The 20,322-nt window shown below is 42.1% G+C and overlaps 1 protein-coding gene across 1 annotated transcript in view; it reads right to left on the minus strand.

Annotated features, from left to right (window-relative positions):
* Positions 1-19,558, minus strand: part of ABL1 (ABL proto-oncogene 1, non-receptor tyrosine kinase) — a 65,701-nt gene extending 46,143 nt beyond the window's left edge. Inside the window, exon 1 of the mRNA XM_007944221.2 lies at positions 19,480-19,558. Coding sequence (XP_007942412.1) covers positions 19,480-19,558 — 79 coding nt within the window. The remainder of the gene's footprint in view (positions 1-19,479) is intronic.
* Positions 19,559-20,322: the final 764 nt, after the last annotated feature.

The raw sequence follows: 20,322 nt of genomic DNA on the forward strand, positions 1-20,322 counted from the left end.
GGAGGAAAAAAAGGGGGGGACCAGGTTTGCTGGTCCAATAGAGCCGGGTGGAACCACTGAGACTATGGCCCCTAGCTGCCCTTTGGGTCTGGAATCGAACCTACACCTGTGGTTTCCAGCCAAACAAAAGACAGGCATATGAGTTGAACATTTACCTCAGGTAGATACACTCCTTGGAGAGAACAATCATGGGAGAAAGAAGGGCTGCTTATGCACAGGGAGACAGCTCAGGGGCCAGGAGCCCATGGAAGGATGGACACTGGGAAGAGGTAACTGTGGGGAGGAGGTGAGAGGGGAGCTGTTGCACGGTGATAAACTGTGGTCAATGTCATGAGACAAAGTGTATATGAACTGCTGTATGGAAAGTGAATTTGCTCTGTAAATCTTCACCCAAATCACAATTAAAAAAAAAAAAAAAAAAGTGACCTGCCTTTCCGTCACTCATCTCTCAGTGTGTCGTATGTGGCAGCTTGCACGTTGCCGTGAGGCTGGAAGCTATGCCACCAGCGTTTCAAACACCAGGAGGGTTACCCGCGGTTGACAGGTTTCAGCAGTGCTTCCAGATTAAGACGAGGCAAGGAAGGATGGGGCCATCCACTTCTGACAAAACTGGCCACTGAAAACCTTATGAGTAACAGTGAAACACTGTCTGATACATCACTGGAAAACTTTACAGATAGTAGCGCAAAGACTGTCTGATAAAGCGCTGGAAGATGAACCCCTCACTCGGGTTGTTGTCGGAAGGGATCAGTCCCTGGAGAAGAATATCACATTTAGTAGAGTAGAGGGTCAGCGAAAAAGGGGAAGACCCTCAACCAGACAGACTGACACAGTCGCTGCAACGATATGCTCAAACAAAGCAGAAGTTGTGAGTATGGCACAGGATCGGGCATTGTTTTGTTCTGTTGTATACAGGGTTGCTATGAGTTGGAACCAACTCGACGGCACCTAACATCACCTACTTTACTGAGCCTTTCATTCTCTTAATTTTAATAAAAACAACTTTTTTCACACTTGTTATTTCACTGGTTTCGTATTAACCAAGTAATTACAACAAGTACAGCTGAAATAAACAGGTTTGGAAACAAACACAACTGACATTTGCTATTGCTGTGACCAAGTCAGCAGAGCAGTGTGCAGACAGAGTAGAGTGAAGAAACTGGAAAGTGCTGGTTGGTAAGCAAGTCAGTTAAGTGGAAGCTAGTCAAAAAGGAGCTCATATTGTCATTAGAAGGAGCTCTGGTGGTGTGGTACCTGAGGCATTTGACTGCTAACCAGAGGTTGGCAGTTCAAAACCACCAGCCACTCCATGGAAGGAAGACTGGGCAATCTACTTCCATAAAGATTTACTACCTTGGAAACTCACAGGGGGTTGCTATGAATTGGCATAGACTTGACAGCAGTGAGTTTGGTTTTGCTTTTATCATTGTTATGTTAAGTACTAGAGAAAGGACTCTTAACATAAAAGAACTCTACATATCAACAAGAAAATAAATCCTTTCACTATGAGAGAATGAAGGTGCTCTGATGGTTTAGTGGTTAAAGCATTTGGCTACTAACCAAAAAGTCTGTGGCTCAAACCCACCAAGCACTCCTCAGGGGAAAGATGAGGCAGTCTGCGTCCATAAAGAATTACAGCCTTGGAAACCCAATAGGGCGGTTCTACTTTGTCCTAAAGGGTCGCTATGAGTTGGAATCGTCTTGATGGCAGCAGGTATGAGAGAATGAACAAAAATCATGAATAAAGTAACCCTCAGAGAATTTATGTGACCACTAAACGTGAAAGCACGTTAACCTCACTAATAATCAAAGGAATGCAAATTCTTTGTCGAATTGGCAGAAACGTCCTGTGGACAAAGCCAGTGTTTGTAAGATTTCCATGAAGTGGACACTCTCAGACAATGCTGGTAGCTGTGAGTTGCCATCAGTCTATTCCACCACGGTGAACCCATGTATGCAGAAAAGAACTGCTCCACAGAATTTTCAGGGCTGTGATTTCTTGGACGCTGACTGCCAGGTCTGTCTTCTGAGGCACCTCTGGCCAGGGTTTGAACTGTGAACTTTTTGATTAGTTGTCAAGTACTTAACCATCTGTACCACCTAGGGACTCCCTATGCTGGCAGTAGGTGGATAGATTGCTGTAGTATTTTAGGAGGACAACTGAAAATAGGTACTGAGAGTCTAAACATTTTTGTAACCTTTGATGTACCTCCAGACATTTATCCCAAAAGATCCACACCATAATTTGTATATAATGGTAGGTCTTATAGTGTGATTTTAAATAACAGCTCTGAAAAGGAAAGGTACAAAATCAAACAATAGGAAGCTTCATAAAGCCATTCAAAATAGTTTTGGAAAAAATATTTAATGGCCTGGAAATATGCTCATAATAATACATTGTTTAAGTGTTTACCTCTTAACCCAGTATGTACAGCAAGAGCTCATTTTTGTAAAAACTGAAAGAAAACCAGAAGAAACTACACCAAAAGGTGAATAGTAAGTAGTTAACTCAAGGTGGTGGCATTACAAGTACAATGAATTTTCTAAATACTTTTTTCATATTTTGGCATATTTCTCACAACTATTACTTATTGTTTTTATAAGCAGAAAACCACTACAAAAACAGAAAAACTGTTATCATAAAACAGAAGCCAAATGACACTTCATAATTGATAACTCACTGTGAAAAAGCATGTGAGGAGAAAGGACAGATCTCTTCAAGTCATCCTGAAAAAGTATTTGTGCATTTTCCTTTAGTGTCCCAACCTCATGGCCACAAGCACACAACTTTGGCAGACCATGTCCACACAGGAAATTAAACCAGAGTCATGAATACAGAAATGCTTTTCTTCTGAAATGCCATTTGACCTCTTCTATCTAACATTCTGTAGCATCTGGATTTGATCAAAGTTACATAATCAGGGAAGTGGCCTAGAAAACACCTGGAATAAGCAGAATTCAGACTCGCCTAAAGGTGACTATTAATTTAGAGTATAGGTTAAAGTGGGGCTGTCCCTAAAATGTAGACTGATGCTGGGAATTTTATACAAGGGGATGAGGTCTTTGTTAGGCAGGAAAGGGCCTCCCACTGCTTTCTGATTCAACAGGACGTCAGGAAAGCCAAGGCAGTCCCTCTGATTTGCCTCTCCAGTTTTTGCTCCATTCCACAAATTAATGGCCAAAGCCCAAAGGGAAGTATTGCTCATGCATGCCTCTGGATCAAGACACTGAACTGTAGCCACAATCCAACACCAAAACCTTCCAGTCAATTCCCAGTCCAGGCTGATGTCAAAATTGACTCACAAGGTATAAATGCCAAGTTACTTGCTTCATTTCATAATGAACTGTGCTCGTCAACCTTTAAAACAATCATGGCTTAGAAGGCCAAAGTTGCAGAACGTACTTAAATCTTCCTTGCTTAATACATGAACTTTCTGCAAGTACGAGTGTCAGGAAGTTATATCCCTAAAAGAAGTCCAAAGGCTTCATTCAAAAAAGATGCCCGAAATAACTCTCCCCTTTTGTTCTTCTGCTGGATCGCTGGCTGCTGTTAAAGTCTTGGAAAATAAAGAAATTTTTGTATCCATCCTTATTCTTAATTTTTTTGGGGAATATTTTCTGTAGCATCCTTTTGGAGTCATATTTTGAAGATGTATATCTTCAAAAGTGTCTCTAATCCCATTTAAAACTATTCTGTTACCTTGCCAAAATGTTAATGAGGTTTCCACCCACCAACAAAAGTCAGGAAAAGTCAGTAGCCAGCTGAGCACTTAGAACATAACATCTAAAAAATGACTCCAAATCTCTAAAAATCTAAGGCTCTAGCTATGAGAATATAAAATTTTTTCAGTAAGAACCATGCCACAAAACTTACTAGATCCATGCATGATTAATCTGTCGGGACAATATTCTAAGGAATACAATTTAAAGAACGTTTCTACACAAAAATAATCCTTTCTCAAAATTATGAGTCACTGATCAACCATGTCTGCAAAAGATTCTCTGAGATGGCCTATTGGGTCTAGACTTCCAGGGGCTGCTGTTCAACCCACACTAGCAACAGCGAGGGAAGCAGATTCTCATCAACTCCAGTGGCCGGCTGCTTCACAGTCTCAAGGGGAAGGGAGACTTCATCTCCAGGAAAAACATCCCTGATGGCATTTCTGCCCAAGGTCCTGGTTCCCTCTAGAAGGGCAGAGTTATCAAGGCAGCAGTCATTATCGTTTACCCTGTGGGCTCTCAGAACCTCATGGACATTTCAGGGTGGGGGCGTGGCAAGAGGGCAGGGGAACTTCATTCTCTTTCCCTTTTCTCACATTCCATTATTTAAACCCTTGTTGCTTTATTCTTGTTTCCTTTGTGGGTCATTCATTATTACCCTCTAGTTCAAGGAATCTCTGTAATTTAAAAATCTATAAAACAGATCCTTCTAAAAAGAAGGAAGGTTTCGTGTTTTATTTCATACTACTGTTCCAACTGATGAGATCATGCTCCAAGTATTCCCAAGCCCGTTTATAACAGTCTCATACCACTTTTTATAATATAAGCTTAGAGAAAAAGTATTATTTCCCACAAGCTGAACCTGGTGAAAGTCATGCCATCTACATTCTACCCAGTCCTTTACTGTGTACTTCACACTTAGAGTAATTAAAATTATAGAGCAGTTAAAATTACTTCAAAAAAAAAGAAGTTTAGCTATACACAGCCTTCATATTAACTTCACTTTCTCAACAATCGACCGAGTATTTGCCCAGCACCCTAAAACACGTGTCAGCTGCTGGGGAGCAGGGTAGGGCAGGGTGGCAATGACACAGAGCACCGTCATTTGGCCTCAACTCCCAATGAGTGGATAATCTTGTGAGAGAAACACAGTTAATGAAAATCTGCACAGCCTCCACTCCTGCCTGCAGCTTCCAGCCAAACAACAGACAGGCATATGGAGTGAACATTTGTATCAGGTAGATACACTCCTTGGGGCGATCAATGGATCAATCACTTGTGGGAGAATAGAAGGACAGTGTTTACACAGAGAGATAGCTCAGAGGGCAGGAATGCATAGGAAAGAAGGACACAGGGAAAAGGTAACTACAGGAAGGAAGTGGGAGGGGAGCTGTTGCATTGTAGGGAATTGCAGTCAATGTCATGAAACAAAATGTGTATGAACTGCTGTATGGAAAATGAATTTGCTCTGCATACCTTCACCCAAATCACAACCAAAATTTAAAAAAACAAGAAAAAACTACACAGCCTTAAAGCAAAAGTCTAATAGATGACAAGTGGTGCCTGTGGATTAATTTATAAATTACAGAATACAGACACTGAGAGCCAGGAGTTTGGGAGGAAGAGCTCAATGAAGTTGGAAAGGAGGCAGACTAAGAGCAAGACAATGCCTGGCAAGAGAGGCGGATGACATGCAGATCCAAGGCTCTCGCCTGACACAGAAGCCACCAAGTCTGGGCTGGCTGAGCTGTGGATCCTTCTAGTGAAGTCTCGGAACTCTTTAGAATAAAGTGGCATAGTGCCTAAGGCATTTGATTTCTAACCAGAAGGCTGGAGGTTCAAACCCACCAGCCACTCCTCAGAAGGAAGATGGGGCAATCTACTTCCATAGTGATACCGCCTTGGAAACCCAAGGAGGAGTCGCCATGAGTTGGACCCAACTCAACAGCAGTGAGCTGAGATGTATAAAATAAAATACAGAGGATTACCAATAATACTGAGCCATCTAAATGTGTTTAATGAATTTGTAATACAGCATTTCTTTACTAACGCATTAAGTATAAGCTTCTTTACTCACACGTTAAATAACAATGGCAGTTGTTGCGTCCCATTGAGTTGATTCTGACTCATAGCTACCCAATATCACAAAGCAGACCCTACTCCATAGGGTTTCCTAGGCTGTAATTTTTACGGGAACAGATTACTAGGTCTTCTCTCCTGCGGAACCTCTGGTGGGTTCTAAATGCTGACCATTTACTTGGCAGCTGAGCACTTTAGCACAAAGTACCATCTAACTACCATTCAAAGTCATGGTAAGTATAAACTATATCTTCACCTGTTAGGTGATATGAAAATATCTGTGATTTCTATGGAAGCGCTTTGGTGGTGTAGTGCCTAAGGCATGTGACTGCTAACCAGAAGGCTGGCAGTTCAAACCCACCAGCCACTCCTCGGAAAGAAGATGGGGCAATCTACTTCCATAGAGGTTAACTGTCTCAGAAACCCAGTGATTTCTATTGGACAAAGTCACATGTACTGCTAATATTACTGTAGTTTGCAACCTATGTTTTTAAAAAAGGAAACACTAAACTTTGGTTAGAACTTAGTAAAATAAAGTTTTAATTTTCTCCCATCCAAGAGCAGGGAGCCCCTGAATTCTATCCCAGACCCCAAGGGTCTTTCAAGCTAACAACTCCTACACTAAGGATTTGGTTCAGTAAACTTTACAGGCAGAGGAATCTAGAAATGAGGCCACTACTAATTAGTGAGAAGTCCAAACTATGAAATTTTCTTTTTAGATAAATACAGTTTTATTACTTTCTTCTTAAGGGCATTATAGGCAATAAATTAAATTAGTTTCTAGATTAATCTACTTTAAGAAAAAAGTTATTTGAATTACCCCTAGTTATAAATATTTTCCCAAGATTCCTTTTACATTATAAAGTTCCTGGCCAGTCAAGTCTAAAAACAGAATCCTTCATTCTAATTCATCCTTATCAGCACTTCTAATACTAACCTTTCTGTCGATACACAGTTCTTACTGCTCTCCTTCGATCAAAATGCAAAAAACTAAATGGAATTGACCTGTTGTCAATGTCTACAATTACAGTACTGGAAATGGAATATCAACACCCATATAAAATGAGACACTACCATCATCAAACCACACTGAAAATCTGTTATTCATGCCTGTGTCAGGAATAGGTTTGGGGTAATCCTCACAGCCCCTCTTGCTCTCTCACACAGTCACTTCATACCCCACATCCTGGCCATCTCTTCTTTCAAATCTCTCTGGATTTCTACTGTCTTTTCATGGCCCACCACACCCTTGACTTCCCACTGGCTTCTCTGCCTTTGACCCTGCCCCCTTTTATTCCACCCCCACATTGACCCCACAAGGATCTTTCTAAAATATAAATCTGATCAAGTGACTCTCCTGCTACAAATCCTGTTGAGATGATTATTGAGAGGCAGAAGAGCAAGGCAGCCCAGTGACACCACTCCCTAGTAGTGTCACCTGGGACAATCACCTGGGACAATGCTTGAAGCCACTGGAAACTGTAGTTTATTCTTCCGGTAAACAGAAATAGTGTGTACCTTGCAGGGTAGTTGGGAGTTTCAAAAATAAAACATAGGAGACACTGTGCTCTTGGCATGTAACAGGCCCTCAAAAAAATGGCAGGAGTTATTATTACCACCCTTACTACAGAAGGCAAAACAAAGAAGAAACAAAGAAGAATCACCAGTAGTTGGAAAATTTGGCCTTGGTGACAGAAATAATACTGGAGATCGCATGATAGAATTTTGCAAGACCAATCACTTATTCATTGCAAATACCTTTTTTCAACAACAAAAACGGCAGCTATACACGTGGACTTCACCAGATGGAGTACACAGGAATCAGATTGACTATATCTGTGGCAAGAGGCAATGCAAAAGCTCAATATCTTTAGCCAAAACAAGATCAGGAGCTGATTGTGGAATAGACCATCAACTGCTCACATGCAAGCTCAACTTGAAGTTGAAGACAATTAAAACAAGTCCACAAGAGGCAAAATATGACCTGAAATATATCCCTCCTGAATTCAGAGACCATCTAAGAACAGATTTGATGCACTGAACACAAATGACCGAAAACCAGAAGAATTGTGGGATGACATCAAGAACATCATCCATGAAGAAAGCATGAGGTCATTAAAAAGACGAGAAAAGAAGAAAAGACCAAAATGGGTGTCAGAAGAGACTCTGAAACTTGCCCTTGAATGGAGAGTAGCTAAAGCAAATGGAAGAAATAACAAGATAAAAGAGCTGAATACAAGATTTCAAAGAGCAGCTCAAACAGACAAAGCCAATTACTACAATGAAATGTGCAAAGACCTGGAGTTAGAAAACCAAAAGGGAAGAACACACTCGGCATTTCTCAAGCTGAAAGAACTAAGGAAAAAATTTAAACCTCAAGTTGCAACACTGAAAGATTCTATGGGCAAAATATTGAATGATCCAGGAAACATCAAAAGAAGATGGAAGGAATACACAGAGTCACTGTACCAAAAAGAACTGGTCGATCTTCATCCATCTCAGGAGGTGGCATATGATCAAGAACCAATGGTACTGAAGGAAGAAGTCGAAGCTGCACTGAAGGAATTGGTTAAGACCAAGTCTCCAGGAGTTGATGGAATACCATTGAGATATTTCAACAAATGGATGCCCTGCTGGAGGCAATCACTCAACTATGCCAAGAGATTTGGAAGACAGTTACCTGGCCAACTGACTAGAAGAGAGCCATATCTGTACCCATTCCAAAGAAAAGTGATCCCACAGAATGTGGAAATTATCGAACAATAGCATTAATATCACATGCAAGAAAAATCTTACTGAAGATAATTCAAAATGGTTGCAGCAGTATATTGACAGAGAACTTTCAGAAATGCAAGCTGGATTCAGAAGAGGATGTGGAACAAGGGATCACTGCTGATGTCAGATGGATCTTGGCTCAAAGCAAAGAATACCAGAAAGATGTTTACTTGTGTCTTACTGATTATGCAAAAGCATTTGATTGTGTGGATCATAACAAATTGTGGATAACATTGAGAAGAATGGGAATTCCAGAACACTTAGTTGTATTCGTGAGGAACCTGTACATAGACCAGGAGGCTGTCGTTCAAACAGAGCAAGGGAACACTGCATGGTTTAAAATCAACAAGGGAGTATGCATCAGGATTGTATCCTTTCCCCATACTTATTCAATCTATAGGCTGAGCAAATAATCCAAGAAGCTGGACTATATGAAGAAGAACATGGCATCAAGATTGGAGAAAGAATCTAACTATCTGGGATACGCTGACGACACAACTTAGCTCGCTGAAAGTGAGGATGACCTGAAGCACTTACTGATGAAGACTGAAGAATACAGTCTGCAGTATGGATTACATCTCAATATAAAGAAAACAAAAATCCTCACAACTGGACTTATAAGTAGCATCACGATAAATGGAGAAAAGATTGAAGCTGTCAAAGACTTCACATTGCTTGATTCTACAATCAATGCCAATGGAAACAGCAGTCAGGACATCAGATCACATATAGCACTGGGCAAATCGGCTGGAAAGGACCTCTTTCAAGTGCCGAAGAGCAAAGATGTCTCCTTGAGGACTAAGGTGCGCCTGCAACAATTCATGGTATTTTTCAATCCTCATATGCATGTGAGAGCTCGACAATGAATAAGGAAGACCGAAGAATTGATGCTTTTGCACTGTGGTGTTGGTGAAGAATGCTGAAAGTACCGCGGACTGCTAAAAGAACTAACAGGTCTGTCCTGGAGGAAGTGCAGTCAGAATGCTCCTTGGAAGTGAGAATGCCCAGTCTTCGTCTCACCTCCTTTGGTCATGTTATGAGAAGGGACCATTCCCTGGAGAAGGATGTCATGCTTGGTAAGGTGGAGGGTTGACGAAAGAGGAGAAGGCCCTCAACGAGATGGATTGACACTGTGGTGGCAGTGATGGGCTCAATTATAGCAAGGATCAAGGAGCTGGCGCAGGACTAGGTGGTGTTTCATTCTGCTGTGCACAGAGTCGCTATGAATCGGAGATGACTCGATGGCACCTAACAACAACAACAACTACAGAAGGGTCTAATCTGGAACCACCTTCCCCAACTCTCTGTGCTTTTCATTCAGCCTCCTCACACTCCTTGCAGTTTTCCTCACACAAACCCTGCCGCTGCTTCATCTGCTTCATCTGCCAGAACCTTTCCAAGTGTCATTTGTTCTCCTGGGAATGTCCTTCCCAATCCACTCCTCATACTCTACACCCTTCCAGACTTTACCACATCGATTAAACCTTTCTAACTGGTCCTTTCTCCTCCTCACCCCCAATTAACTACCCTCTTTAATTACACCATTTAGGTACTTGGTGTCTGTTTCTATTATTTCTGTATCATATGGTATGGACTCTGTCCATATTTCACTTGTACTTCAATAAGTATGTGCTCTGAGGTGGACAAACCTTGCTCAAATCTCAGCACCACCGTATCTTGAAGATACTATGTATGAGTCTCAGTTTCTCAACTGCAAAATGGGGGAAATGGTACTGACTTATCACTTTGACTTAGCTGGATGATTAGATGCAGAACACTTTGGCACAAATGCTGTGTGTGCCTGGCACTCACACATTGTACAACAAGGCAATTACTCTCTCTCTTGCTGCTGTAATCACAAAGAAAAGACCAAAATAATATAACAATGTAAATTCTTTTCGGCAAGAAATCAGTCTTTTTTACTTCAGTATCTTCAGCATCTGCCTTGTTCAATGCAGGGCACAGAGCACAGCACTGCCTGGTGTTTGTTAAATGAACTCATATGTACAACTCTCCACATTTGTCTCTTTAGCAGCAAGAAGTCGACTGAAAAGGGCACCTTAATAATCTGTTAACCTGTAATAAGAATAGCAGAAATGACAGACAGTAAAGATGAAAAAAAGGACATGCAACTTGATTGCGAAAACCTTTACAGAGATCTAGGAAATTCAAAATTTGTTTAACTGAAAATTAACCATGGCCAAGATCCTTTTTTTTAAAAAAAAAAAAAGATTTGTTACCGACTCCTAAGATAGCAGGGCGAGATCCCCAGATACCTCCACACACTTTCTCATCATTCCAGGAATCACTGCACAGGCTACAGATTCAAACTGTCCCCAGTGAGCCTACTGACCATAAAAGCTTTTTTTCTTCTGTCACAGGCCATTTGCAACAGACTGAAAAGCCTTTCCATCTGCCCATAAGGCATGAGATGGTTTGAAAGCATCCATTTCCCATTTCCTGTGCTCCTTTAATATTTCATCATGGACTCACAGGTCACATTAGATCGGAATCTCTAGAGTAACTGGGCTACCCAAAGACAGGTGATTTCCCAGAATGTCCTGCTCTCGGCGTATCGGAAGGTGACCACAAGACGGTATCTTGGCTCCAAAAAGCAACAGCTCCTTCCACTCATGGTCCACCTTTAAGTATGATTTTAAGGTATGCAATGTATAATGCTACTTGCTAAATTTGGGGACTGGTTAAGACCAATAAAGGCTGAGGTCTCTAAAAAGAATCGAAGAGTACTAAGGATAAAGTTTCTTCAATTTAACGTGCCAGAATAATAGCTAGTGTGTACTGAGCCCTAACTTAATGCAAGCACTGTGCCAGGCAGGCACTTGATCAGCACGGAATGCTCACTGCCCTAGCATGTAGACTCTATTAGGACTGTATTAATAGGGGATGACAGGGAAGCAGAGAAGAGGTGAAGGTCCTAATCTCTCTCTCTCTCACTCCACATGTCCATCCGTCAGTGGTCTGTCTCTCACACTTCTCTCTCGTGATCTTGCTCTTTTTTTCTCCCTATCTCCCTGGATCTCTTTCTCTACCTGCCTTCCCCTCTCTCTGTCTTGCCTTCCTCCCATCTTGGCTGTCCTTCTCCTGCATCCACCTGTCTTTCTGTCTCTCTCTTCCCCTTCTCTCTCTCTCTCTCCCCTTCCTCCCACCCTCCCTCTGGAGGCTCTCTACCTTCTTCTATCTGTTTCTCTGTCTCCCTCATCTGTCCATCTGTCTTCCCCATCACCACCACCATTTTAACAGCACAATAAAACACAGTACCTACGGTGTGGTTCAAGAAGGATCTTAAGACCAATTGTGGCAGGTTACAACTCTCATTATCTGGGGACCAAATTAAAATTTCAAAAATAAGTTAACTAGCAAACTATTCTTCCCAATGGCTTTGAAAGGTAACTTCACTATACAAGAAAATACCCTCCAGGCTTGCTGGGATTTACCTCAAAACAATGGAGAAGGGGAGATACAGCTGGTACAAGATTGGCTACAAGCTGGTAATTATTAAAGCTGAGTGGTAAGCACATGGGAATTGATTAAGCTGTCTACTTTTGTAATAGACTTAAAACTTCCCATTTAAAAAAAATGAAAAGAAAAAAAAATTAAACCTAAGAATTTATTTAATAAATGGTTACACAGGGTGTTTAACTATGATTTACTATTTATGGAGGAAAAGTTAAATCTTTCCAATGTCCTATTTGATATTAAGTTCTTGTTTTATACATATATTTAAAACCTATGTATTGAGATCTTTTCCTGTTTCTATTTCATCTCAGTGACAACACTGGCAAAAACGGAATGACTTGGTTTCACAAAGGTATTCAAGCAGTGTGAGATGATCAGTTTTCACATCAGGGGCTTGTGGAAACCGTGCTCTGGGGAGGAGATAGAAAATGCCAACATCCATGAACCAATGGGATTGTTTTCTCCCACAATGAAAATATTCACCATGGGAATAAGAGGGTCAGAGGAAGGGAAGATATTTTCCAGCTTAAAACCAAGCACAGAGTATTAATTATATGTATCAAAACAGACTTGAAAATTGTTTCATTAACAAGAAAAACTATGGGTAGGTTCAGCTCGATTCTATCATCATCTCAGCCATTAGAGAAACTGGCAAAGCTGACATTTTAGATTGCTAAATATTTGTTTAAATAACACCGAACATATGCTAAACTCTCATTCCGTGCCAGGCTCTGTGCTAAACAATTTATATAAAATATAATCTCACAACAACGCAGTGAGGTAGGTGCCATTAAGACCCTTATTTTAGAAACAGGACAACAAGTTCTGAAAGCAGTCTGTCCAAGATCAGCACACAGCACAGTGGCATGTGCAGCCAGGCTGGCTGAGTCAAGAGTGGCCCTGTCTACACGTGAGACTGGTACCCTGACAATACTTGGGACAGCCAGAGAACTGTGGAGACCTAAGAGCATTTCACAGGAGTCTCATTTCAGTATAGATACATCTCCCAGGTTTTCAAAACAATCCTGTAAAGGGGGCTGGACAGAGGTAAAGAAACGGAAGTTCAGAGAGGTCAGAGGAAAACTTGGGTAACCTGACTCCAAATTCAATACTATTTCCAGCCAAAGTGAACTGGGGCCATTCTTCTTCCTCTTCCTTAAAATAGAGATAGTAAGTGATACCTCACTCTCCTAGAGTCAGTAGGCAAATTAAAGAAGGTACATCAACTGCTTAGTGCCAAGGCCCACCACACCAGAAATCAAAAATCTGAATAGAATCCAAACCAAAAAGGACTGACTGTCTTTCTATTGCAATACAGAAAGGTTTTGTTTGTTACTAAACCAGGGAGGTATCTGATGACCTCAAGAGAGAGTATTTAAGAGTGCATATGCTTCTTTAAAAGCAAAAGTTCTAAAACTGTATCTGTGCGGCTGGCACCACATACAGCAGTCATCAGAATGTTAAACGCTGAAAAGAAACACTTAAAAGTGGGTCCTTAAAATAAATTTTCAAAGTTCAAGAAGAGTTCATTTCACAGACTTTAGTTTTTGATTTCACACTATAGAACCAACCCATTCATGTACTATGTTCATTCATAATGTATTTAAATACAAACACATGAACAAAATAAAAGTAAAACAGAATTAAAATGGCTAACATCCATGTTTTCTTTCACATCTCCAGGGAAAAGAAATAATCAAAAAATTGAGTGCTCAATGTGGACCTCAGATTGTAAAGCTAAATGTGGTTAAAGTGATAACTTTTCACAAAGTTGGGTGGCAAAATTCTAATGTTACATTTGTGTATGCATAAAGTATTTCTAGAAGGACACACAAGAAAATCCTCTAAGTGGAGAAACTGGGTATGAGAGAGAATTGCTTTCATTAAATACCCTTTTAGAATTTATCATATGCAGGTATTTCTTTACATATGTCTTTAAAAAAGTAATTCTACTTTAAAGGTAATCATTTTTACCAGTATTTCTAGAACAGCAAGAGAGAATACCTTATTTCAGCATTACTTAGAGTGTTTCTGAGGCTACCATTTTAATATTCACAGTGAGCTCCAGAGGAGACAAATAACACAGTTGGTCCAATGGCTAAGAGTGGGCTCTCTGGAGACAGACAGCATGATTTCAATTCCACTACCACGACTTTTACCTCTTCAGCCTTTTAGACAAGTAATCTAATCTTCTGGTGCTTTGTTTCATCTATAAAATTGAAATAGCCATAGGACAAATATAAAACATAAATTAATTAAATCATATAAAGTACTCAAGCAATGCTTAGCACACAGTAAGCATTTAATAAGTGTAACTTATCAAAGAGCGCTGATGGCACAACAGTTAAGTGCCTGACTGCTAACTGAAAAGCTGACAGTCTGAACATCCTAGCAGCTAGCTCTGTGGGAGAAAGATGTGACAATCTGCTTCCATGAAGATTACAGCCAAGAAAACCCTATGAGGCAGTCCTATTCTGTCACATGGGGTGGCTAGAAGTTGATAATCAACTTGATGGAACCTAACCACAACATGATCACAGTTACGGAGGCTGGGTTCAAAGGCTTGTGGGACCATAGTCTCAGTGGACAACTTTGTCAACTGGCATAACATAGTTCACAAAGATAATGTTCTACATCCTAGTTTGGTGAGTAAAGTTTGGGTCTTAAAAGCTTGTGAGTAAACAAGTATATGGTCTATACTCATATGGAGCAAAAGAGAATGAAGGAAAGCAAAGGCTCAAAGAAGAAACTAGTCCACAGGACTAATAGTCCACCACAAGAACCACAGCCTTTTCTAACCTGAGACCAGAAGAACTAGATGGTGCCCAACTACCATTACTTACTGTTCTGACCAGGGACACAACAGAGGGTCCTGGATTAAATGGGGTGGTGGTGGTGGAATGTAGAGCAAATTCCTAAAAAAAAAAAACCGGCCAGACCTGCTGAGTCTAAAGAAACGCCTAAGACTTTGAACTGAGAATTGAAGCTATTTTTGCAGGCCATTTTTCAGCCAAATAACAGACTGGCTTATAAAATAAACAGTATGACCTGTGAGTGATAAGTTTCCTTAAACAATTAACTACATGAGACCAAACGGTCAACATTTATCCAAAAGCAAAGATAGGAAGGCAAGGAGGGATTACAAGGTATATATCCTGAAGTGAAAGCCAGGGCAAGAACAGATACATGCACACCCATGTTTATGGCAGCACTATTCAGAATAGCAAAAAGGCAAGAAGGGGAAGGGAAGTTCAATAGAAACAGAACAAACAGAATGGCAACAGTGAGAATGCTGACACACTGTTGTTTTTGTTGTTGTTATGTGCCGTCGAGTCGGCCCCAACTCATAGCGACCCCTCCTTGGGTTTCCGAGGCAGTATCACTACGGAAGTAGGATTGCCCAACCTTCCTTCCGAGGAGTGGCTGGTGGGTTTGAACCGTCAGCCTTCTGGTTAGCAGTCAAGTGCTTTAGCCACTATGCTACCAGAGCTCCTGACACACTGTAAAAACCGTAACCAACGGCACAAAACAATCTGTATATAACTTGTTAAAGGGAAAGCTAATATGCTGTGTAAATTCTCACCTAAAGCACAATAAAATATTAACATTGCTATGTTTATACTATTATTCCTTTGACAGCTAGGCCTGGTAGCAGGCAGCATGAGTGACCAAACTGGATTGACAGCTGAAACTTCTTTGACAGAACAAGGGAAAACTTGATCATATTTGACTTTCTCTGTGATCTGGGATGCCTGGGCCCCAAGTGGGTGTCAATAAGCACTGACTGACTGATTTAGGACAATAGTAAAAATGGAAAGGCTGGAATATTTATCCAGATGTTGGCAATTGCTTTTCCTTAGATTAGTGGCACTTCCAGTGCTTAAGAAATGATCACTGAGCCTTGTTAAAAGTTCTTTCAACTACAGTAATTCCATTTACATCCTCTAATTAAATACAAAGAATGAAGTAAAAACTAAAACACCAAACTCACTGCTGTCAAGACGTTTCCGACTCACAGTAACCCCTCCTTGGGTTTCTGAGGTGGTATCTCTGTGGAAGTAGATTGCCCAATCTTCCTTCCAAGGAGTGGCTGGTGTGTTTGAACTGCCAGCCTTCTGGTTAGCAGTCAAATGCCATGAAATAAGGAAACTTAATAACAACAAAGAATTCCTGGAGTGATACCTTTCTAGATTAAGCCTTAATCTAAGACAATATGCTATAGTTTTTTGTTTTTTGTGATAGGTTTTTGTTGTTGCTATTGTTTTTTTCAAAGAACTGAGAGTAAATTATTTTGGTGTGGTAAATTACTTAATAAGGCTCTTCTAGCCATAAAGAGCTCTGGTAGTGTAGTGGTTAAGGCATCTGGCTGCTAACCAAAAACGTCAGTGGTTCGAACCTACCAGCTGCTCCACAGAAGATAAGGCAGTCTGCTTCCGTAAAGACTGACAGCTTTAGAAACCCAATGGAGGTCACTATAAGTTAGAATTGACTTGATGGCAGTGAGTTTGGGTTTTTTTTTTTTTTTGGCTTCTAGTCATGGTCTTTTTGACTCCCAAAAGATGACTGGGTGGAACTATGCAAATGTGAGGTGCTTGTGTCCCACCAAGGGGATTGGCTAGCTTGCTAATAATGTAAATGTTATGTTGTTGTTCTGTGCCGTAGAGTCGGTCCCGACTCCTAGTGACCCCTCCTTGGGTTTCCGAGGCAGTATCACTACGGAAGTAGGATTGCCCAACCTTCCTTCCGAGGAGTGGCTGGTAGGTTCGAACCGCCAGCCTTCTGGTTAGCAGTCAAGTGCTTTAGCCACTATGCTACCAGAGCGCCTAATAATGTAAATAAGGTACATTAATAATAAACTAATAAACCCCACAATCATGAGAGATTTATTGTGAGAGTGGAACCATGCAAATAAGGTGTACAAAACCCTGACATGGGGATTGGTCAGTTTTGCCATCTCAGTAGGCTTAAAATTAGCCATCCCAAAGGTGGAAAGGTGTATCTCACTGCCATCAAGAAAGAACATCAGGACATCAGGAGTGGAGAGTGACCTTTGGACCTGAGATTCTTGTGCTGAACTGAAAGACAAAGGGGGAGACAGAGAGAAAAGACTTTGGTGAGGTGGTGAGAGACAGAAGCAGAGAAACCACAGCAGCAGAGGCAGCAAAACCAAGAGACTGGCTCAAGACAGAGCACTGGGCTTCTCAGGCCATGGCACGAGCAAGACGAGTGCCTCTGGGCAAGAGGCTTGCTGGCAGAATGAGTACTTCTCTGGGTACCTATCTGCAAAGCTAAAAGAGCTCTGTAATGCTGCCAGAGCAGAGCAAAGACAAGGCCTAGGGGCTGAGGGCCAAAGAAGGCATGCCTATGGGCATGGTGGGGGAAAGGGCTGTCCTGATCAAGAATTGTATCTTGAGTGTTCCTGAACCTGAACCAAACTGTTCCTTCCCTAATAAATCCCATAATCACAAGTACTGTCTGTGATTTCTGTGTGGCCATTACAATGAATTATCCAAGCCAGCAGAGAAATAGAGAGTGCTGTGGGAGGGACACAGCTGGTGTCAGAATTGGTAAAAAGGTTGGAGGACTGCAGCATGTCCAACTTCACAGGACTCAGTCTTGGGCCTGATGGTGATTCTCCCCCTCCAGAAGTTAGAGGAGATCAGATGATGCCGCCCCCATACCATTTTTGCAACAATTAATTTCAAGACATTACAATTTGCTGGAGTAAGACCCTTTCGTTTTTTTCCCAAAACAATAATTAAACCAACCAGGTATGTATTAAATCTCCAATATACCCCAAGAAAATGAAACATTTCTTCAGTTCTGCAGTTATAAAAGTCCATTCATCAACTCTGCCTCAGGCATCCATCTGCAAAATGGAGATGATAATGCCCAACACTAACTTGTTACAGATGTAAATTTGAATGTGTTCAGAATCTTGAGCAACTTGGAAAATAAGCAACATATTAAGATGATTCTGCCTCAGACGCCAACTTGGGGACAAAAAAAACATCTCTTCCCTGGATTTCTATAAGACCACTCCATCCAGAAAGGCCTGAGGCATTGAACATCCCTAAAATTCCAGGGAGGAAAGAACAAGGTCTATGTCTTGTGGCAAGAAGAGCCAACGGGTTTCACTTATATCACTGGAATTTATGGTCTGAGCAACAGATCTCACTCCAGGCAGTCCTTCAAGTCAAACAAAACAGATTCCAAAATTAACGAGGCCTCCATTTATTTCTGTTTCAGTTCAAAACAGAAAAATATTAGAACTTCATGGCACTATGGCAGAAATTCTTCTGGTTCTAAAATGAGCTATACATTTCTTTTCCCATTTTAACTCCTAAATGACAGAGAAATCCAAACATCAGTCTATCTCTGAGGTACAATTAGCCATTCTGCTGAAGACAAAACAGCCTGGAGATGACCAGCACCCTAATCAATCAATCTCATACTCTTCTTGAAGCTACAAAAAATGATGACCACAGCACCCTCAATTCACTTTTCCAGGTGGCATCTTATGAGGACAAATATTTTAAAAAATAAACGGGATTAGAAAAGAAAAGGAGAGTAGGGCAGAAGGAAGCAAAGGTGAAATGCTCCTGGTTCTGAGTTTTACTGAAGAAACTTAACATGGTTTTCTTTCCCCAAGTATTCTGCTGGACTCACTGGAAATGCCTTCTTAAATTTTGTGAAATTTCTTTCTTCTCCCCAAAGAGAGAAAATTTCTAAGACCTATTCATGGTCAGGAGCTCTGATGGCGCAGTGGTTAAAGCGTTGGGATGCTAACACAAACACTGGCGGTTCGAACCCACCAACTGCTCCGCAGGAGAAAGATGAAAGGGCAGTCAGGCTTCCCTAAAGATTTACAGCCTTGGAAACCCTATGGGGCAGTTCCACTTTGCCCTATACCCTCGTCAAGAGTCGGAATCCACTCAATGGCAGTGGGCATTCTTGGTCTGTAGATAAGATGGGGGGAGGGGGGATCACTTGAAATTCAGTATCCATAAATGGTAGAGCCATGTTCTCTTTGTATATGATACTTAATGAAAATCGTATGTTTTAACCAGCGCAGATAGACCTTTTTAACAGCTAATTCCCAATTAACGGCAGAAATTACACAACGTAAGCTAACAAGAACGTGAATGGTCCGTGAAGTTGACTTTCTCAAACTTCTCGGAGAAACCCGATGTTCGTGGCTCTCGTGACACCTCCATCACGACGTCAACGACGTGGAATTCATGACCGTGGACTAGAGCACGCACTCGCTGCGTCTGGCCCTGCAGCGCCCAGGACTTTCGAGGGAAAGAAAGAAAGGGAGAGAGGGGGAGAGCGCGCGCAAGCGAACGAGCAAGGCCTAAGAACCGAGTCGCGCAGGGGCAGGCCCTCCTCCAGAACTTACTCCCAACCGCGCGGGCCTGAACTTACCTTCCAAGTAGCAACTGGAGGACGAAGAGAGGCCTTTCTTTGATTTACAGCCTACCAACTTCAAGCAAATCTCCAACATCTTCGTGTGCGGGCGGCGTCGGCGTCGGCGTTCAGGGTCCGGCGCCCCTTCTCGCCACCACCCCGGGCGTCGGGCGGGACCCGGTTCGGGCCGCCCTGCGGCCCCTGTTCCCGCTCACGCTCCTCGCGCCGCGCCCCGGCCGCGCTCCGCGCTCACCGCGGGTGACCGCGCCCGGACTCGGCCATCGCGCCCGCCCGGTCCCGTCTCCGCTCCGGGACACCGCCAACAAAGAGCCCTAGAGCTCCGAGCGCGGAAGGCCCGCCCCTGGTCCTTAACCCTCTCCTGGCCGGGCTGCCCACCCCGCGCTCCCTCCCCACGCGCAGCCGGCCCGAGTCACCGACGGGCAGAACCTGAGACCTCGAGTGTGGACGGAGATTCTCTTCTACGTTTTCAAGGCAAAACCCAGCCCTAAAACAGTACCGCTTTCAAAAACAATACCATAGCCAATTTCTCTTTTACCCGGCAGGAAGGGGAGTGCAAAGCCAGCAATGAGTTGTTCTCAAAGTTGGTAAGTGCATTCCTAACGCCCGGTGAAAGACGTGGAGTTACTCAGCTAGCAAGATAGCTGTTGCCCTCAGGGAGCACATCCCTTCCGGTTCCACAGTTCAAACCTCTTATATCTCCATGTAGCAAGAGACTTCCCCAATGTACCCCACATAAGGTCAAGTTCCACTGTGCTCTGTGCCTAGGCAATACCTATATATCTCAAGAATGCTGGTGAATAATGCAAATTCCCGTGGAATTACCTCTACTGCAATCTTTTA

Source organism: Orycteropus afer, unplaced genomic scaffold (assembly GCF_000298275.1).
Source record: "Orycteropus afer afer isolate SDZICR_OR568_19922 unplaced genomic scaffold, OryAfe1.0 scaffold00123, whole genome shotgun sequence".
In the NCBI taxonomy this organism is placed as follows: Eukaryota; Metazoa; Chordata; class Mammalia; order Tubulidentata; family Orycteropodidae; genus Orycteropus; species Orycteropus afer.